The 17,117-nt window shown below is 48.3% G+C and overlaps 1 protein-coding gene across 7 annotated transcripts in view; it reads right to left on the minus strand.

The window, feature by feature from the left end:
- The window catches only part of PROM1 (prominin 1), a 90,245-nt gene that overhangs the window by 48,706 nt on the left and 24,422 nt on the right, over positions 1-17,117 (minus strand). For 5 of the 7 annotated variants that reach the window (XM_028506653.2, XM_028506652.2, XM_028506654.2 and 2 more), the window contains one exon: positions 3,577-3,632. The exons of the other annotated variants lie outside the window; for them this stretch is intronic. In XM_028506653.2, coding sequence (XP_028362454.1) covers positions 3,577-3,632 — 56 coding nt within the window. The remainder of the gene's footprint in view (positions 1-3,576; positions 3,633-17,117) is intronic. 7 annotated transcript variants of the gene reach the window in all.

Below are 17,117 nucleotides of genomic sequence, written 5' to 3' on the forward strand. Positions count from 1 at the left end.
GGAAGTCATCCCGAGGAAACTCGCCATTCCTGCGAACAGTGGTGTGCAGAGTAAGAGGGGTGACAGGTGGTGGGGGGGAGGGGTTGCTGGGAGAACTGCCCCCTGAAAAGGTTTCTAGACACGTGGGAGGCACTGGCGGGTTATTGGTGGAAAGCGATGAGTAGTCGTCTACCTACAGTTCCCCCCACGATGCGTTCTTTGAGTGCAGGAAACGTGTTCTGCTACTCAATCGAGCGGCTGTCGCTTCACAAGCGAGGCTGAGACGCTCTCTCTGCAGAAACCCTGCGTGAGCACGTGAGGGGGTGATGCTATGTTTCTCCCCTTTGTTGATGGTCAGTCAGCACGTGGTGAAGGCGGGGGGGGACCCCCCACACTCTCCGATCCCCCAGGGAACGGATTCGGGAGCTTGGCTCTACCGGCTCTTGAGCACAGGGTATGGCACACACCAGGCGTGCCAAACGCCCCAAACGCTGAATGGGTACGTCAGTTGCCTGTGTCCTCGCTACCTTACCATCCACGCGTGTATCTTGTCCCACAGCCTCCCCTTCCCCAACTGCGAGCTCTTGGGGTTAAAGTCTGTCCCCCTCCCTGGCACTGCTCCTAGTGAGTTACTCTAAATGACAATTAAATAAATGCATTAAACAAAAGAGAGAAAATTATGTTTACAATGTCACAGAAGAGAAGGAGCTCAAGGGTCGTAGGTGCTACTTTTAATCTTTGGCTGACGTCCGGAAAGGAGGCAGTGCTGTGACAGGGACCTATTTCCTGGGGACAAAGGGTCTGGGCTGCTGAGGCCCCCTAACCCCTGATGGAGAAAGGTCCCTGACAGGGCCCCCACGGGAAGGTCACCGACTCAGCTGCCCAGGCCCCTCGGCCGGCGGAGGCTCACCAGAAGATGGCACATTGAGCTCGGGGCCGTGAGCGCTCAAAACACTCCCCAGCCCCACTCACCTAGGCAGGTCTTACCTGGGCGACTGCGGTAATTCGAGAGCCAGTGGGCACGGGGCAGCGTGGAAGATGCCACTGGTGCCCACCCACGTCCCTTAGACCTTCCCCATCCCGGTATGTCTCTTCAGACTTCTAACTCCCGGCACTTCTAACTCTGTGCTCAAAGGAGTTTTCTAGATCCGTAGGTCAGACCTGCCTAAGGACTAACACTGTCGCCCACCGCTGAGCAGCCCTTACCCAGTGCCCCCGCAGTCCTGGGGTTCAGACGCCTCAGCTCCCTCACTCTTCCCATGGGCCGATTTGGACGCAGGTGGCAATTCCAGCTGCACCGGTGGCAGGGGGCACAATGGCGCTTCCCTTACAGGCTGCTCTTCCTCCCCTCCCCCATATCACCTCCCACTTCCCCATCGTCACCTCACCTGCCCTTGCACCTGCCAGACAATTGACTTGCCCGGGAGCCTGGGCCTCAGGGTCTACCCCGGGAAACCTCACCTAACACACCCAGCATTTACCAGACTGAAACCCTCCCATAGTGCACCGGCTCCTTCGGTGTCTTGGCATAACTAAATCTCCCTTCCTGGCACAACTGTGGAAACTGTGACCCAGGCCACACCTCGGGTAGAATTCAGTTCATTCCTGCAGGTCAGTCCTGTCTCTTCTCTCCACTCTGCACCTGAAGTTTTTTTATCAGTTTGCAATGGCACCTGATGTGAGAAGAAAACTCAAAAACCAAAGAGCAGCGATTTTGCAGGACCTCCTGCCCTAACACGAAGCCAGCCAGGGGAATGCCCAACCAAGAAGCCAGCCCAGGACCAAGAACCTGACACACAGATTCAACTATTTTTTATTTTCATAACATCCAAAGCAACAGACATCTGTTGGTTGTTTTTGTTGGCAATCTACACCCATCATAAACCAACATCAAAAGAACACCTTCTTCTGTTTAGGTAGCCAGTCATGAATACCAAAGGAATGACCTTGGCATGAAGTAGAGACAGGCAAGGTACTTTGATATTTTCTGAAAATACTGTCCACCAATCACAGCGAGGTGCTGAAGACCCTGCAGTGAACCTGGCCCCAGTTCGCCTTCCCCTCCTCACCCTCCCCACCCGCCAGCTCTGAGCAGGCACTTCCCCCATTCACACCTTGTCCTCCCTGCCCACACGCTCCCTCAAGCCTGGGACGCCATCGAGGCTGCCTCCCCATCTCCCCCGCCCTGCTTGCCCTTTTCACCTCAGGCCCCAAAGTCACCTCCCCACAGGAGAACTTCTCGTCATGATGAATTGTTTTTTTCTCTATGTTCCTCTGTATGCTACTTATAAATCTACTTTTTCCTTCTTCTCCTTCTTCTTGACATAATTAGACATTGTCTCGGCCATCTGGCTCGTAGCCTGCTGAGACCCGGCTGCCTTCCTCATCTCCAGCCCCCTCCAACCCCAGGTACGGGCATGCACAGAGCGCTCCACACACAGTGCTCAAACAGGAAGCTACTTTTTGACAAACTATCTTCTTTAAAAAAGTATGCACCCCCTTTTCTAGGGATGTTCAAGCAATTCTACAATTAACCCTTAAACAACACAGCTTGAACTGTGCAGATACACTCATACCCAGGTATTTTTAATAAACGCACACCCTACTGTAAATGTCCTTTTCTTGTCATTTTCTTCATCACATGTTTCTAGCTTCCTCTATTGCAAGAATACAACATATATTACACAGAACACACAAAATGCATGTGAATCAACTGTTTGTTACCGGTAAGGCCAACAGTAGGCTGTGGGGAACAGAGTGAAGCTGTTTAAGTTGTCAAGCTGTTAAATTACTAAAATCAAGTAGGTTGAGGCCTGAGTAAATGATTCTGTTCTCGTTTCAGGCAGCTTGGGGACTTAAGCTTTTGAACTTTCAAGTCCTGTGTCAATGCCTGGGTACACATCAGACCTCTGGTTACCCGAGAAGGGCTAAGGAGAGACCGTTCACAGACCCAGACCACCGGATCACGCACGGGGCGCCACCTCGGACCGAGCCAGAGGCCACGAACGCTGGGCTGAGCGGTCTCAAGAACGGGGCTTGACTGTAGCTCCTCTGAACCTTCCTTTCTTGTGTGGAGCGCTTCTGCACAATTTCGCCTAGCTGTGTGCCAGTTGGCAAACTCTAAGGCCCGTGAATAAATCGTTGCCATTTATTTCTAGCAAAGCTTCCAGACTCTTCTTGAGTTTTTTTTTTTTTTTTAACAGCTCTTGGTAATGAAGGTGTCAGGGCGTCAAAAGTCCCACCGGCATTTTTGACAGCGCGGGGCGTGGCGCCCCAACCCCCACATTGTTCAAGGCCCAGCTTGACTTAGGGACTTCTCCTCCCTCCTCCAAAAAAAACAGCATAATACTTCCTCTAAGGAAATGTTAGTTGTTAAATATCATACCACTCGAAAGATGTTTCTTGAACTGCTGCTTTTGTGATTTTTGCTGCTGTTCAAGCGAGATTTATAAGGCGTTTCAATGTTCCATAGAAGTCCTTAGTCAAAAGAGATGACTGCATTCACAGATCCCATAACCTGTTACTTAAAGATTTACTTTCCAGCCAGTCAAATTTTGCTCAGACTTACTTTAAAACAAGTACATCAATAAAAATTACCTTTTCATAATCAGTTGAAAGGTCAAACTTCTTTTGTATTATTTTTCTTAAAATATCTGGGGAAAAAAGCCACAAAACAACAGTGAAATTACTTTTTCGGTAGAAGTATAAAATGTATATTTAAAAGATAAAGCTCTATATACGTTCACACATTATTATACCTCTATATACTACTATACTCTTAGAATTTCATTCCTATTTCTTAATGCAGGTAAATAAGTGAGCTCACGAGGCTCTTCACTGTTAACAAGGGCTGGAGGACAGATATTTCTGACTCACTGTTTTGCCAGTGGCAGAATTAGAGGGTTGCCATTTGTAAATGCTTTTGGTGTCTCACATCCCACCTTAATACGTATCAGTGAACTACATACACTTCACTAGAAGTCACTGATAAAATGTTACACTGCAATTGCTAATCCTTCATTATTTGAAACCACAAGTACAATTTACTCTTCAACAATTTCACGTGTATACGATATTTTGCCAATGAAAGGAATCTTACCATGAACCTAACCCAAGACTTCTGAATCACAAGACACCTCTCCTGCGTCATCTCCAAACACTGCATAGAAACCCTCAAGTTCAGCTACACACAACTGGACTTACGCACACATGTTCTTTTGGGGCGTTTTCAAATGCTCACGTCGGCTAAGAGCCCCGTCTCATTCTGCTTCACCAGCCTAGTAGTTAATATGCATAACTGGTGTCCATACAAAGCACTTTGTCTACATTGATTATGTAAATGTTCATTTTGTTCATCGCTGCTAATTTTTTTCTGCTGAAAGTATTCTAATTTAGGGGTTTTTTTTGTTTTAAAGACTTTTTAAAAAGTCTTAGTCAAGTTTTATATTCAGGTCATTTTACTGAGTCTCTACCTAATGTTTTCTAGTCTCTTGAACTAGATGCAACCGGTCAGAGTACAAATTATTCAAATGAAGCATAAAATTAAATTACAGGCTTAGAAGTATTATGGTGTTAAATATTAAAATTGAGTCTTAAAACGTACAGAACAAGCTGTTCTTTAGGAGCAAACCTTAGAGAGGGAATGATTTTTTTTTCCTAAACGTTTAAATTTCTTAATTGTTCTCAGAATTCTAGTTAACAAAAATCCCACACACACAGAGTCAGCCCTCGCGGGCACGTGAAGTGTTTACTTGGAAATGGGATTCACGAAGAGCGGAAACAGAGCTAAGCATCTCTCAGGGAGGACACGGCCACCGGGTCCCTCTTGGGCCCTGAGAGGCCGCTCAGTGAGTCATAAACTCACACGGCGGGGAGGGTCTCTACCAAACAGGACTTCATCTGTTCATTTGTGCGTAAAATCAACACTGATCAAAAAAAAAGACATTATTCACATTTTTACCGAAAGTATTAGTTTTATAATAAAATAAAATTCAAATTTTTTCTAGAAACTTAAAAAAACTAGGCATTTGAGTGTGTAACTTTATAGTAAATTAGATATTAATTAGTATACACTCACTGTTTCTTTCCAGGTATAAAAGATTTTCTACGGGCTCTTAAAGATAAACTTGGAGCCCTGGCTGGCGTAGCTTAGTGGATTGAGCTTGGGCTGCGAACCAAAGCATCACAGGTTCGATTCCCAGTCAGAGCACATGCCTGGGTTGCAGGCCATGGCCCCCAGCAACCACACATTGATGTTTCTCTCTCTCTCTCTCTCTCCCTCCCTTCCCTCTCTAAAAATAAAAATAAATAAATAAAATCTTTGAAAAAAAATTAATAACTTGCCCCTGTTTAGACCGAGTTCCTGAGGGGACGGGGGGGAGGGGGGCAGATGAGTACACCCAGTGGAACGCCGGACCCTCCAGACGGAACACCCACCACCCAGTCCATGGTTAGGGTCCTGGGGGCACGACAGTGCTCAGGGGGTGCCAGCAGTGCGCAGGGGGTGCAGGAGCCTCGAGGAAACATCTGGAGTCCTGGTTGGGATCTAATACACTAACACGAGACGTAGCATCTCTCACCTCCCCTCTGGTGCAGCACAGCCTTCAGTGACCACCCCCCCTTGGTGGCACAGAACATGTGTGTCAGCAGGACCTGCCTGCCCCCTCGTTTTCCTGGGCCCGCTGCTGGATTCCGAAGCCCCCTTGCAGAGCTGCGGGACCTGAGTTCTGGCCGGTTCCGGCAGCGTGTGGACAGAGGCACGTGCATGCCGCTTCCAGGCCTGGCCTCTAACACCTCCCGCCAGACCTCCGTGCTCGCCTTCCCTGCCCACTTCCCACCACAGTATAGAGGATCCCGTGCAGCACTCAGGAGACCGAGGTGGTGGAGGCGCCACTGGACAGGGCGAGCCGCAGTGCCCAGACCTCTCTACCTTGCCACTTCGACATGCACGAGCAGGGAGAGGGGCATTTTCCTCACTGAAATTTGGACTTTCGTCCTAACAGATGGTGTCACTTACTCTCACTAAAAGAGCCCTGGCCATTGAGACCCCCCCCACCGTATTTCTGCTGCTGCATGCACCCTCCACCTGCAGCCTACCCTGCTGACTTTGACTGCATGAAGGTGAACTCGTTTTTCCCAGGAGGGGGTCTCCACGAGCCCATGTGGGTCACGCAGCAGATGGAGACTTGGTGAAGCCAACAGGTTGGCCCTAAGGTAAACTGAGATCTTACAAGGTGTTTTCTTAAGAGACTGGTCTTCTGTATTCCTACAAGAAAATGCATGAGGAGGTACTGGAACCCAGAGAAGTCACTGCAACATGCAAGGCTCCAGGAAAAAGCTCTTGCTGCCTGCTCTCACTCACGGGTCTACAAAGCTCGGGAGTCATGTATAGTCCTGTCTTCAGGGCCCACAAGCCTTTCAAAAGCGTCACCACCAACGGAATTTCCCTAATCTACAAAGTACATATTCATAACCCGTTTAAACCACAGATTCAAGCGTGTCTCTCCTGCCAAAATATTGAAAGGAAATGCTCTCAGATTACGGCGTTATTCTGGGAAATGTGCATCCAAAAAGGATTAAGACTAAATTGACAGGATCTTGGTACCCTCCCCAAGAGTCCTGGACACGGAACGGCACAGATGGGAGGGAGGCACCAGCTTCCAGGTCCTGGCTGCTCTTTCCGAAGGGGAATGAAGATTTCAATCAAGACGCAACGCTTCTTGGTGGAAATATAAACATGTATGCAGTTTGTATGTGGCCCCCAGCACTTTCTGCAGGGATCCCAGATGGGAGGGATCTTACATTATGAACAGAAGTAATTCACTGCCGGCAAACCTGCTCTTCTTCCTTCATCGGGCTGGGCTTCCTGGGTGTCATTTCTATCTATGCTTTGCAAATTTCTGATTCAGATTTCCGAAGGCGCGATTGTTTCTTGACAGAAATATATCTCGTTAATTCAAACGAATCTGGAAATTTCCTGTTACTTGGATAACGTGACTTAGTTTACCCGTTACCAAGAAGAACGTTTAAGGAGCAGATTCATTGCACGAAGATGTGGAAATCTACTTGAATCCGCAAAGCGTGTGTGACCAGTTCTGATAGCCGAAGAGGTTGGCTGAAAAAGAAATCGTGCCTTGGGCATTTTATTTTAACTTACTGCAAATCCCTACACATGCGTTAGCCATCATTTGATGAGAAGGGTGCTTTTGTGAGTATGAGTCGTCCAGCTAGAATGGAGGTGCATGAAGACAACAGCATCTTTGGTCAAGGGAAGCTCCCCCTCACTTATTTAAAGGCCGACTTGGGCCAACCACCCCACCTCAAAGCCACAGGTTTAGGGTCGATGAAAACGGCGTCATTGGCTGCCACAGTCGCACCGTCTACACACAGCATAGGTGGTACCGAGAAAGCACTCAGGGACCACAGGTGCTGCCTGAAGATACAGGAGGACCTGGCTTATTCGCTTCTCCAGTGACTGGAGTGGGGAGGGGGCTAGGCTTTCCTCTGATCCCCAGACATGGGGGTCGTCATGTCGGGGAGGCTTCTCCAAAGAAACAGAACCAACAAGAAACGGATGGAGCCCTTCGCCCTTCAGTTCAGAGCCTCCGTCGACGTGACTGGGCTCTTCAGTTTGGCTTTTTAATAAAGAAATGGATGCTGCAGACCTTGAGAAGCCAAGTTGTGTTTATTAGAACTTATCGAAAGGGATTCCCGCTGCCTCCAAGTGTATAACCGAGTACTCTGGAGGGCGGGCGAGCCCCTTTCCTTCACTTAAAAGGCCATGCGGGCCCCCCTGGTGTGCTTTCTTCCTTCGTGACAGCTGTCAGCACGGGACTGTGGGGCCTCCTTTAATTACCCAGAACCGGAGCCCCTTCTCCCTGAAGGACTGATGCACCGGCGCACACGGGCCCGCACCAGAATTAACCACGGTGCTGGCTCTCTCTCCAAGAAAAATGCTCGGGAAAACCGTTGCACAGGAGGCCGTCTTTGCAAAAACATCTGGCACCGGGCTGGTCCTCACGGCTTTCTCTGGGCCACGTGTGCACGCCAATCCCTGCGCTGGGATTTTATTTTACCTTTATGGCAGGCGGCCAAGCCTGTTAGTGGCCCAGCGTGGCCTTCAATCACTTCAAATTCTTTCCGAGGAAGCAGGTGCTCGGGCTGCACAGGGCAGGGGGACTGCTGGGGTCTCGTGGAGCTCGGAATCCTGGACACCGGCAGCTGCAAGTCCCCGGAGAGGGCTCAGAGCCCAGGGGCCTCCCTAGCGATGGGAGGGGCGGGGAAGAGGCCCCGGGACCTGGGACAGGCCGGCAGCTGTGCTGCCACCGCTGGGGAATCCAGGAGGGGGCAGGGAACTCAGCCAAAACATCTGCAGATTCCCGTGGTATTTGGCTTGTCGTTAAGACATTCCTGGAAAGCTAACTCCATTTATAGCCTTTGCCTCTGCTGGAAAGTTTGCCTGGAGGATCTCTGAAAGGAATGTGGTTCAAATCCCCCCCCCCTTTTTTTTTTTTTTTGGTCTGTCCGGAGATCCACATGATCTCACACACAGTCTTGTGAGAATGTGAATCAGCTAAACCCTGTTCTGTTCTTTGTGTGGCGCTGGGGCTCAGCTGTGGGTAGTCACCTCCTCGCCATGGGGGCAGAACGTGGGGTGTGGGGCAGAGAGAAGGGGGACCTGACTTTCTGTGTATACTTTCGGCTCACTTTCAGTTTATAAAAGAGTATTTAAGGTTTTTTAAACAAAAAAACATTTAGGGACATACTTTTCTCTACCCCTCCCCTAAGAAAAACCTAACTCTTAACACTATCAAGTTAGAACATTCACTTCCTATAAATGTTAAGTCATACGTTGCAGTATCTTGTGCAGGTACGCGACCTAGAGCCATTTTTAGAGCATTTCAGCATTTAGGGTTCGTCATTTAAAAACCCCGAAAAGACATGAGACTGAAATCTGCGAAGATGTAGACGCTGCCCAATAAATAATCATTAGAAAATAGATCATTAAATATTCAAGATCTGGAAAAGCCTAGCTTTGTCCCAAGAAATGTTTGGTTCAGGCAACATGTGTTCCTCTAGCGTTTAGTTAAAGAAAGCGCCAGAACCACCTCCCCGAGGCTGTGCGTGTCCACCTCCCCCACCCCCACCCCCAGCCTGTGGGGCTGCAGGCTCTCCCAGAGTCTCAAACCGCTTTCTGCCAGGGGTACTTCTTGGTGCAGTTGCACAATTTGCTTAATCATTATGCAAACGGATAAAACATGACCACGAAAAGTGAAAGTTGTTGTTTATATAAATTCTACACTGAATGTTTAGAAAATTCAGTAAAATTTTTAAAAGTTGTTGTTTTAAAAAGAAGAAAAAAAGAGTTGTTGGATTCAATATGGAGAGGACAACTTGAAAAGCTCAGAGAGAAAATGAGGAGAAACTAAGGGAAAAAAATCAGCCTCAGTTGACAGCACAAATTCCCGTTATGTGAATAAAACCCAAGCTGGAAATCATGAAAGTTGTGTTGCTGGGGAAGTCCTATCAGGAGATGCACACTCGCCAACATTAAGAATGTTCAATGCCACCCTGGCTGGTGTGGCCCAGTGTGAGCACTGGCCTATGAGCCAAAGGTTCACTGGTTCAATTCCCAGTCAGGGCAAATGCCTGGGTTGCGGGCCAGGTCTCCAGCTAGGGGTGCGTGAGAGGCAACCACACATTGATGTTTCTCTCCCTCTTTCTCCCTCCCTTCCTCTCTCTAAAAATAAATAAATAAAATCTTTTTTAAAAAAAGAATGTTCAGTGCAAAATTAGGAGGTAAAAATCTGCAAAATAACACTCTTCGCACCAGCAAGGAGAACTGGCCAGATAACACATGACATTATTGCTTTTTGTTGGTCCATCCAAGACCTGTGGCTGCAAAGCAATGAATTCCAAAGAGCACCAAGCAGTAAAGAAGAAATCACCGAAAATGTTCACAAGCTCTTAAAGGCCAACTGTGGGCTACCATGTGCATGTGGAAGGTTCTGGAAGGGCTGGAAACAATGAGTTTACATGTGCTCACAAGCTTCCACTGGATGCTCGTAAGAGAGAATGGGCCAGGGCAGATGCTGGAGAAAGTCTCCTGAGCAGTAAAGCATGACCATGAAAGGGAAGTGGGGGGCTGCAGCTTGGGAGACAGGCCAGGAGACCCCTTCCAGGTCCTTAGACCCTGTTCACGGATGAGGGAAAAGCCTTAAAGCCGTCAGGAGAGAGGCAGCGGACCCTCTGCGCCGGAGCCAAGGCAAAACTCTACTGCGGCGTCTAAGGAGGGGGTACACGCAAAAGCCATCTGCCTGTGGGGGGGAGGTTGGGAACCCTCCTGCCGGGAGGATACAGGGGACAGCCTATTGCTGCAGGGGGTGGGAGGAGGACAGGGTAGGAGCAAAACCCCCTCTGCTCCTGGGGAAGGAAAAGAGTTGCAGGCATGCCACCATTGCGAGCGGGGTAGAAAACTCTCTCCTCCCCAAGACCAGCAGAGACTCCAGGCAAGGGTTCGGCTGCCTCGGGGACTCAGTGTAAGAACACGGAGTGAGGCCGCCTCCTCTGCCACATCCTGTCCTGGGTGCTGAGGGTGCAGAGAAGGAAAGGTGCAGTCTGTGCCGCTAATGGGCTCAGAGTCTCCCGGGAAGACAGGTGCGTAAGTGAGATGAAGCAGGTGTGCTGGGTGGGGAGCTGCGGCCGTGGGAGGTTCGGCGTCAGCGGGCAGACCGGGGGCGTTGGCAGGAGCAAGGCAAGACCGGAGCAGGAGATCTTTGAGACGTCTTAACGGGAAGTAGAAATGTCTCCAACTATTCAGGGAAAGGAAGAAACTTCAGGAAAAGGGAACATGGGCATGAGAGGACGTGACTGGTTTCAGGAACTACAAATAATTGGCGTGGCTTACATAAAATATCCAAGTCGGGAGACGAGGCAAGAGAGGCAATTAGTCTAACAGTTTAGAGCAGAGAATTCCAGCCCTGCCACGGAACGGCTGTGTGGACTTGTGCAGGGCGCCCACCCATTCTGTGCCTCGGTTTCCGCATCTGTGAATGAGCCCTGGAAGGGGGTGGTCGTTAACGAATGACTAGCTCTGAGCTCCCTAAAAGCCGTAAACACCCATCATTCTGAGAAGTGAAGAGTGCAGCGACTGGGTGCCAAGCCCTCACTGCGCCCCGAATGAGCTGACTTTGTATCGTAAGATGCTGAGCAGGATGCTGGCGTGGCTCTGGGCCGAGGGGGCTGGCAGGCTTCATGGTGCGTGCTTTGGGAGTGCAGGCTCCGGTCAAGGTCCCACCCCTTCGGGATCAATAGCAGACCCACGCTGGCTGACCGGGCTGTGTGGTCAAAGCCCAGGCCTTTCTTCGGTCACAGAATGATTTTTCTCAAAGCCAAGCAAGCAGGGACCTGACTCCTGACCCTGATTTAGTGAGCCCAGCATTTTAAGTCCTCCACTTATTCGTGGCAGAGAAAAGAGCAGCATTAGGAACTGAGAATGAGACTGGAATTAGTAAGAGCCCAGTGGCCCCCAAAGCCAACACCCCAGGCCCAGTACAAAGAGGACACCTGCCTGCTCGCTTTGAATGTCTCCTATGTCACCTCCCCAAGTGTCAGAAAGCAAAACCCCCAACTGCAGAGAAAAGGAATGAAATGCCCAAAGGCCATCTTTCAGTGTAAACACGAAACAGTCCAACGTCTGTCGGGTCTCTGTAACTATGCCTGTTTATTAGCTGCGGGATCGGAACCCCGCAGCTGGCTGGCGACTGAAAGACTGTTTCATAAGAGCTGAGCCTCAGCACTCCGAAGGCGGGACTCGGTGGGCCTCCTCCACCGGGTGTTTCTGATCTGTATCCGTGCAAACAGACATTCACTGCGCTCCCGGGGATTCCAGATCCTTGAGCTCTGTGCAGGCCGCTCCCCAAATCGCCACTGAATCCTCGGGAAGCACTCAACTATGTGGGTTCCCCCAGTTCCTGTCACTACGTGCTGGTATCTGGGTGCTCCTGATACCGCAGAAAGCCCACTGGTGAATGGAAAAGAATAGAACGTGACCCTTTTACGACCACCGTGGTGATGGCTTATTAAGGCGAGAATAATCTATGGATGCTAAAAGCACGAGGCAAATGGTTGTTGGGGAACAGGCCACCTCAACTGAGTCATCAAACTCAGGGTCACCAGCAGTGGGACAAACCGACAGCAGTAACCTCCCAGTGTGACCCACTGAGCAGGTGCAGCATTTGTGTAATGCCCCTGACAAAGTATTTGATTTGAATCTAGTCATCAGACATCAAGACAAATTCAAAATTGAGAGACATTTTTGGGGGAGGAATGGCTTAGGCTCTTCAACAAAAATTGTTGTTACAAAGACAAAAAAATCAAAGAAGGCCACGGAAACTGTCCTGGATTAGAGACTATATGGGCACAGCCAAGCAGGAATCCTGGCTGAGCACTGGATCTAGGGAACAACAAGAATGAACATTAAGAGGAAATTTTGAGCAATAGAATATAAACTCCGTGTATTAAATGAAAGTGCTACCCTCGTGTTAAATGTTCTGAGTGTCAACCTCACATGCGCTTTTGTAGGAAAATGACTTATTCTTATAAGACACGTGCCGAAGCACTCCGTGGTCGGGAAGACAGTAACAAGTGATGAATCTGGGTAAGGGATATACAGGTGCCCACAGTACTGTCCTCAAAACATTTCTAAAGACTTGAAATTATTCACAATAAATATCTGGAAGGAAAAAAGTTCCTGGATTTCTCCCCAACTTTCTTTTCCAAACTGTTTTAACCAACCTCTACTCCTCCAATACCCAGTTAGTTATCTAATTAACCCACTGTCCTGCTTATTAAGCGCAGAACTTTGGGACTCAGTTTTAGGGAATCCCAATGTTTTATGGTTTCTTCCTTCTTTACTGGGATTCTGATCCAAGGGAAGACGGAAATCAGAAAAACGCATAACTGGGAAAATGTGGATGTTAACCTCAGTAATGAGAATTAGTAGTACAAAATTAGAGTTCCTATTCCTTTTGGTAGTTTTGGTAATGACATTGTAGATAGTAAGAAATGTCCATATTCTTTAGAAATGCACATTGAGGTGGAAGGTGAAATGATAGTATGCCTGGGTTTTCTTTAAATATCCAAACATAGAAAAATGTCAAGAAAAAAGAGAACAGGATAGATGAAACAAGAAAAAAAATCAGATAAATTTTTTCATGTGAGCAACTGGCACAGAGAGATTCACTGTATTATTTTTTCCACTTTGGGGTAGATTTAAAATTTTTTATTATAAGCAATTTATAGGAAATCTTACTTCCCTAGAATTCCACCACCTAATTCCGATCCTCATCACATCCCACCTACTTGAACTAGTAGGGTCCCCTTACTAGTTGTTTTTTGGCCTCTCATCTCTCTTCTCCATTCCATTGTATTCGGTGCTGTCAGATGAATCACCCAACAACCCCTTTATGTCACCTCCACGGATTAGCTTTCGATCAGAGCCGGCCCTGGCTTTGCAGTCAAGAGGACCAAACATATATCTTGGTTGCCCACACGGTCCTGGTTGTCCAGAGAGATCCTATTCTTCTAATCATTACCGATGTCTCCTTTTATTCTTAAAATGTCCCGTTTAGTTGATAAATTAAATGGGCACCTTGAATCAGGTGGTCCTACGTTCACATTCCAAATCTGATCCTTGGAAACCTAGTTAATGTCTCTGGGTCTCAGTTTTCTCGTCTGTAAAATCCAGGTAATACTATCCATCATTAAGAAATGATCCGTGAAAAGCCTCGAACAAGACGCCTAGACACACACTGAGCAGTGAGTGGGCAGTTGCTGTAGTGCTGTCTCCCACCAAACAAGACCCCTCCAACCCAGCCGGATCTCTTCCCTGGTCCCCCAAAGGAAACCTGACTGGATCGTGACCCTTCTGAGACTTGCTAATGTGATTCCCCCACCCACCGAAACCCTTGCTCTATCCTTCTAAGTTAAAACTTGAGGTCCTCAGCTGACTTCCCTCTTTGCGAAACCCTTCCAACTTGTCACTCGGGTGTGACACTTAATGATCGTCTGGCTTACACGTTCCCTGGACTCCTTCTTCTCTGCAAATGCATTTTGTCTTCCCATCTAGAGAGTGTCTGTTCCTTAGAGTAGGAAATGTTCTCTCTCCTACGTAAATCTCATCATCTCTCACCCAGTGCTACGCATCTGCGGCAAATCATGCGTGCCCTGAACAGGACAGCTAGATGAGATCTCGGAAGATAACATTCTTCTGGGCCAGAATATTTCCCTTGAAGAAAAAAAATCTAGAAATATACTACTCTTAAGAAGTTTGGTCTTTTTTGTTTTAAGAAGTTCTGGCATGTCTTTTACCTCAGCTTCTTTATTAAGCCCTAAATCGTTGGGGCTAAAAAAATCAGACCTCTTACAAACTAAAAAAAAACCCTGAAATCCCCATATTGTTGAACTTGAAAACCCCAGCTGTTCCAGTGGCACACTAAACATCAGACACAAATCTGACTTTCTTACAGCTGGACCTTTTTTAATTTCTGTGCATTTCACATTAACACATACTATGTGTAAAACTGAAATAAATAAAGGTATGTCTGTTGTATGTGCAATAAATGGCATTACACAAAATGATTAGTTTGCTGACTTAGTGAACAAAAGCATATTCATTCAGCAGGAGCTCCTACTCCGCTCCAAGCGGCAGGAATCCAACTTCAGACAACAAAGAAGACCGACTTCTGTGCTGAGAGACCTCCCAGGCCAGCCCCCGCCCCTCCTTCTTTTTCCTGCTTCTTTTCCTACCTGCTCTTACTAAGGTCTTAAATGAGCAAGCCTCTCACCTCTGAGCCTTAGTGTTCTCGTCTGCAAAGTGGAAGTATAAAATTGGGTGACTATTTCTGACCAGATGATCGTCCCTAAATGACAAATTCTCTAACACCGAACGGCCTAATGCCAATTCACAGTAAACAGGGAGGCAAAGGGCTTCTGCGTGAAGAGCTAACGCCGCAGAATCGACAGCGAGCAGGCTAAGACTCTGGGGTGTAACTAGGCGAAAGGCATTTTTCAGAGTTGACTCCTCAAAAAGGAAAAAATAAAGCAGATGAGAAACACTCAATCTCGCCAGTCACTAAAACGTATATTAAAATAATGAGAGGTTATGTCCCTTGCAAGTGATTGTTTTTGAAATGCCCAACGCATTCCTGGGGGTGGCATAAACAATTGCCGGGCCTTCTGGTAAGTTGATAATTCTTTCAAAAACTTTGAAAAACATCTTATCTTTTGATTAATAATTCTACCCAGGGGAAAAGAAACCTAAATGCATGCCTAGCCCTAGAGAGAAACCGGAAATACAACTAGGGAGAGATGAGTCAGTTTCCATGTGATCCCATTCATTCCGTTGGTGAAGTATGAGGTCACTGGCAGGTGGAGGAGTGTTTGGGGTAGAAATGCGAGAACAGGAAGGAAGCACACCCAGTCAGAAGTGGAACGGGAACGCGCGTGTCCCCGGGATCTGTGGATGCACAGGTAGAGGGAGTCCTGCAGACGGCACAGCAGTCTCTTCTGGGAGCGCGCAGTTGCTCCGACACAGAAATGAGACAATGGGGGAAGCAGAAAACGGTGCAAGGAGACACGGGATTCTGCCAGAAGAGGATCACAGGCAGAGGGGGCAGAGGGGTGTTAATAATGCAGGACTGGGGGCACCTGCCAATGGAGAGAAGATGAGGGGGGCTCTGAGCGTGAGATCTAGAAGCATGGAGTTGGAGAAGAATGAGCAAGGAGGTGGCTCGCTACGTTTTCTCGGGGAAGGCCGCCATCCGAGGAGAAAACCTAGGCAGAGATTGGAGACACAAAGGAGCCAGCCACCTACTCAGAAGACGTGGAACTCGGAGATGGAGACAGCCTGTGCACACGCACCAGTATCAGGACGGAGCCTGGAGATTTCTGGGAGCTAGAAGGCCCGTGTGACTGCAGCACAGTGAGCACGTGGGGTGTGCCCGAGTGTGTCCGCTAGTGCGCACACCATTACGGATCAAGCATGGCATTGTTCCAGGCTCTACAGACACGGCGTCGAAGAGGACAACAAATTAGTCTTACCCCTCGAGATGTTTAGAGTCTAAGAAGCAGGGCAAACATATACTATAATACCAAGATATGTGCTGCAAAGAAAAACGAAGCAAGGGGAGGGCGCGGGGAGAGGGGTCCTGAATTAGTGTGGCCAGAGATGCTCTCTCTGAGATGACGACTGAGCAAAGACTACAACAACATGAAAACATAAGCCATGCAGAAGAAGGGTCCAAGCAAACAGAACACCGGATGCTAAGGGTCTGAGGCAGGATGTCGTGTGGCATGTTCCAGGAAGAGCCAGCTGGTGTCACTATTACGATTGTTAGGCGGCTACCATGTATACCCCTCCTCACTGTCTGTGTACATCAGGAGACCGCTGCGGTGGTCCAGGGGATGGTCAGCCTCAGCTGGGAGGGCAGTCGAGACGAGTGAGCAGGTTTGATAGACTCATCGTAGAACATCCGGATTTACCTGTGAGCAAACTGGTCTTAAAGGTGACGGGTCTGCTCCGTTACTGCAGTGCAATACTTGGGAAGCACTCATTTCTAAAGTCCCTAGTAACTTCACTTTCCGAGCAGATATTCATTTCTACCCAGCTTTATTTCTGTTGCACAAGTTATATATAGAACGGCTCTTTAAAGAAATGCCGTGCCTTGCACATTCATTTTGCACCACCGCAGACTTGTCTGCTTTAAACACGCCACGTCACAATCAGCCTCCTTCTTAGGAGCCTGCTGCCCAAATCTCATTAGGCTGAGATTCTGGGTCAGCCCGTTTCCAGGAGGATATTGAAACAGATACGACCTCCTCTCGGCCTGGGTATAAGGCCATTTACTTCCAATTAGGTTTGAAGAGAGCTTTCATCTAAGAAACATGTCCTATTGAATCAGCGACACCGTCATATTCAAGTATCTGTGAATGATAACTTAGAAACCCATAGGTTCCTACACGAGGTCATAAATGGTAAAGAAATGCCAACACCAATAAGCAGGCGTCTCACCACGTTTTGGCCCCCACCGTTGACCAGGAACTTCCCTCCCCTCAGCTGGCGTGTCAAGCGGCCCTCT

Source organism: Phyllostomus discolor, chromosome 1 (assembly GCF_004126475.2).
Source record: "Phyllostomus discolor isolate MPI-MPIP mPhyDis1 chromosome 1, mPhyDis1.pri.v3, whole genome shotgun sequence".
Taxonomy (NCBI): Eukaryota; Metazoa; Chordata; class Mammalia; order Chiroptera; family Phyllostomidae; genus Phyllostomus; species Phyllostomus discolor.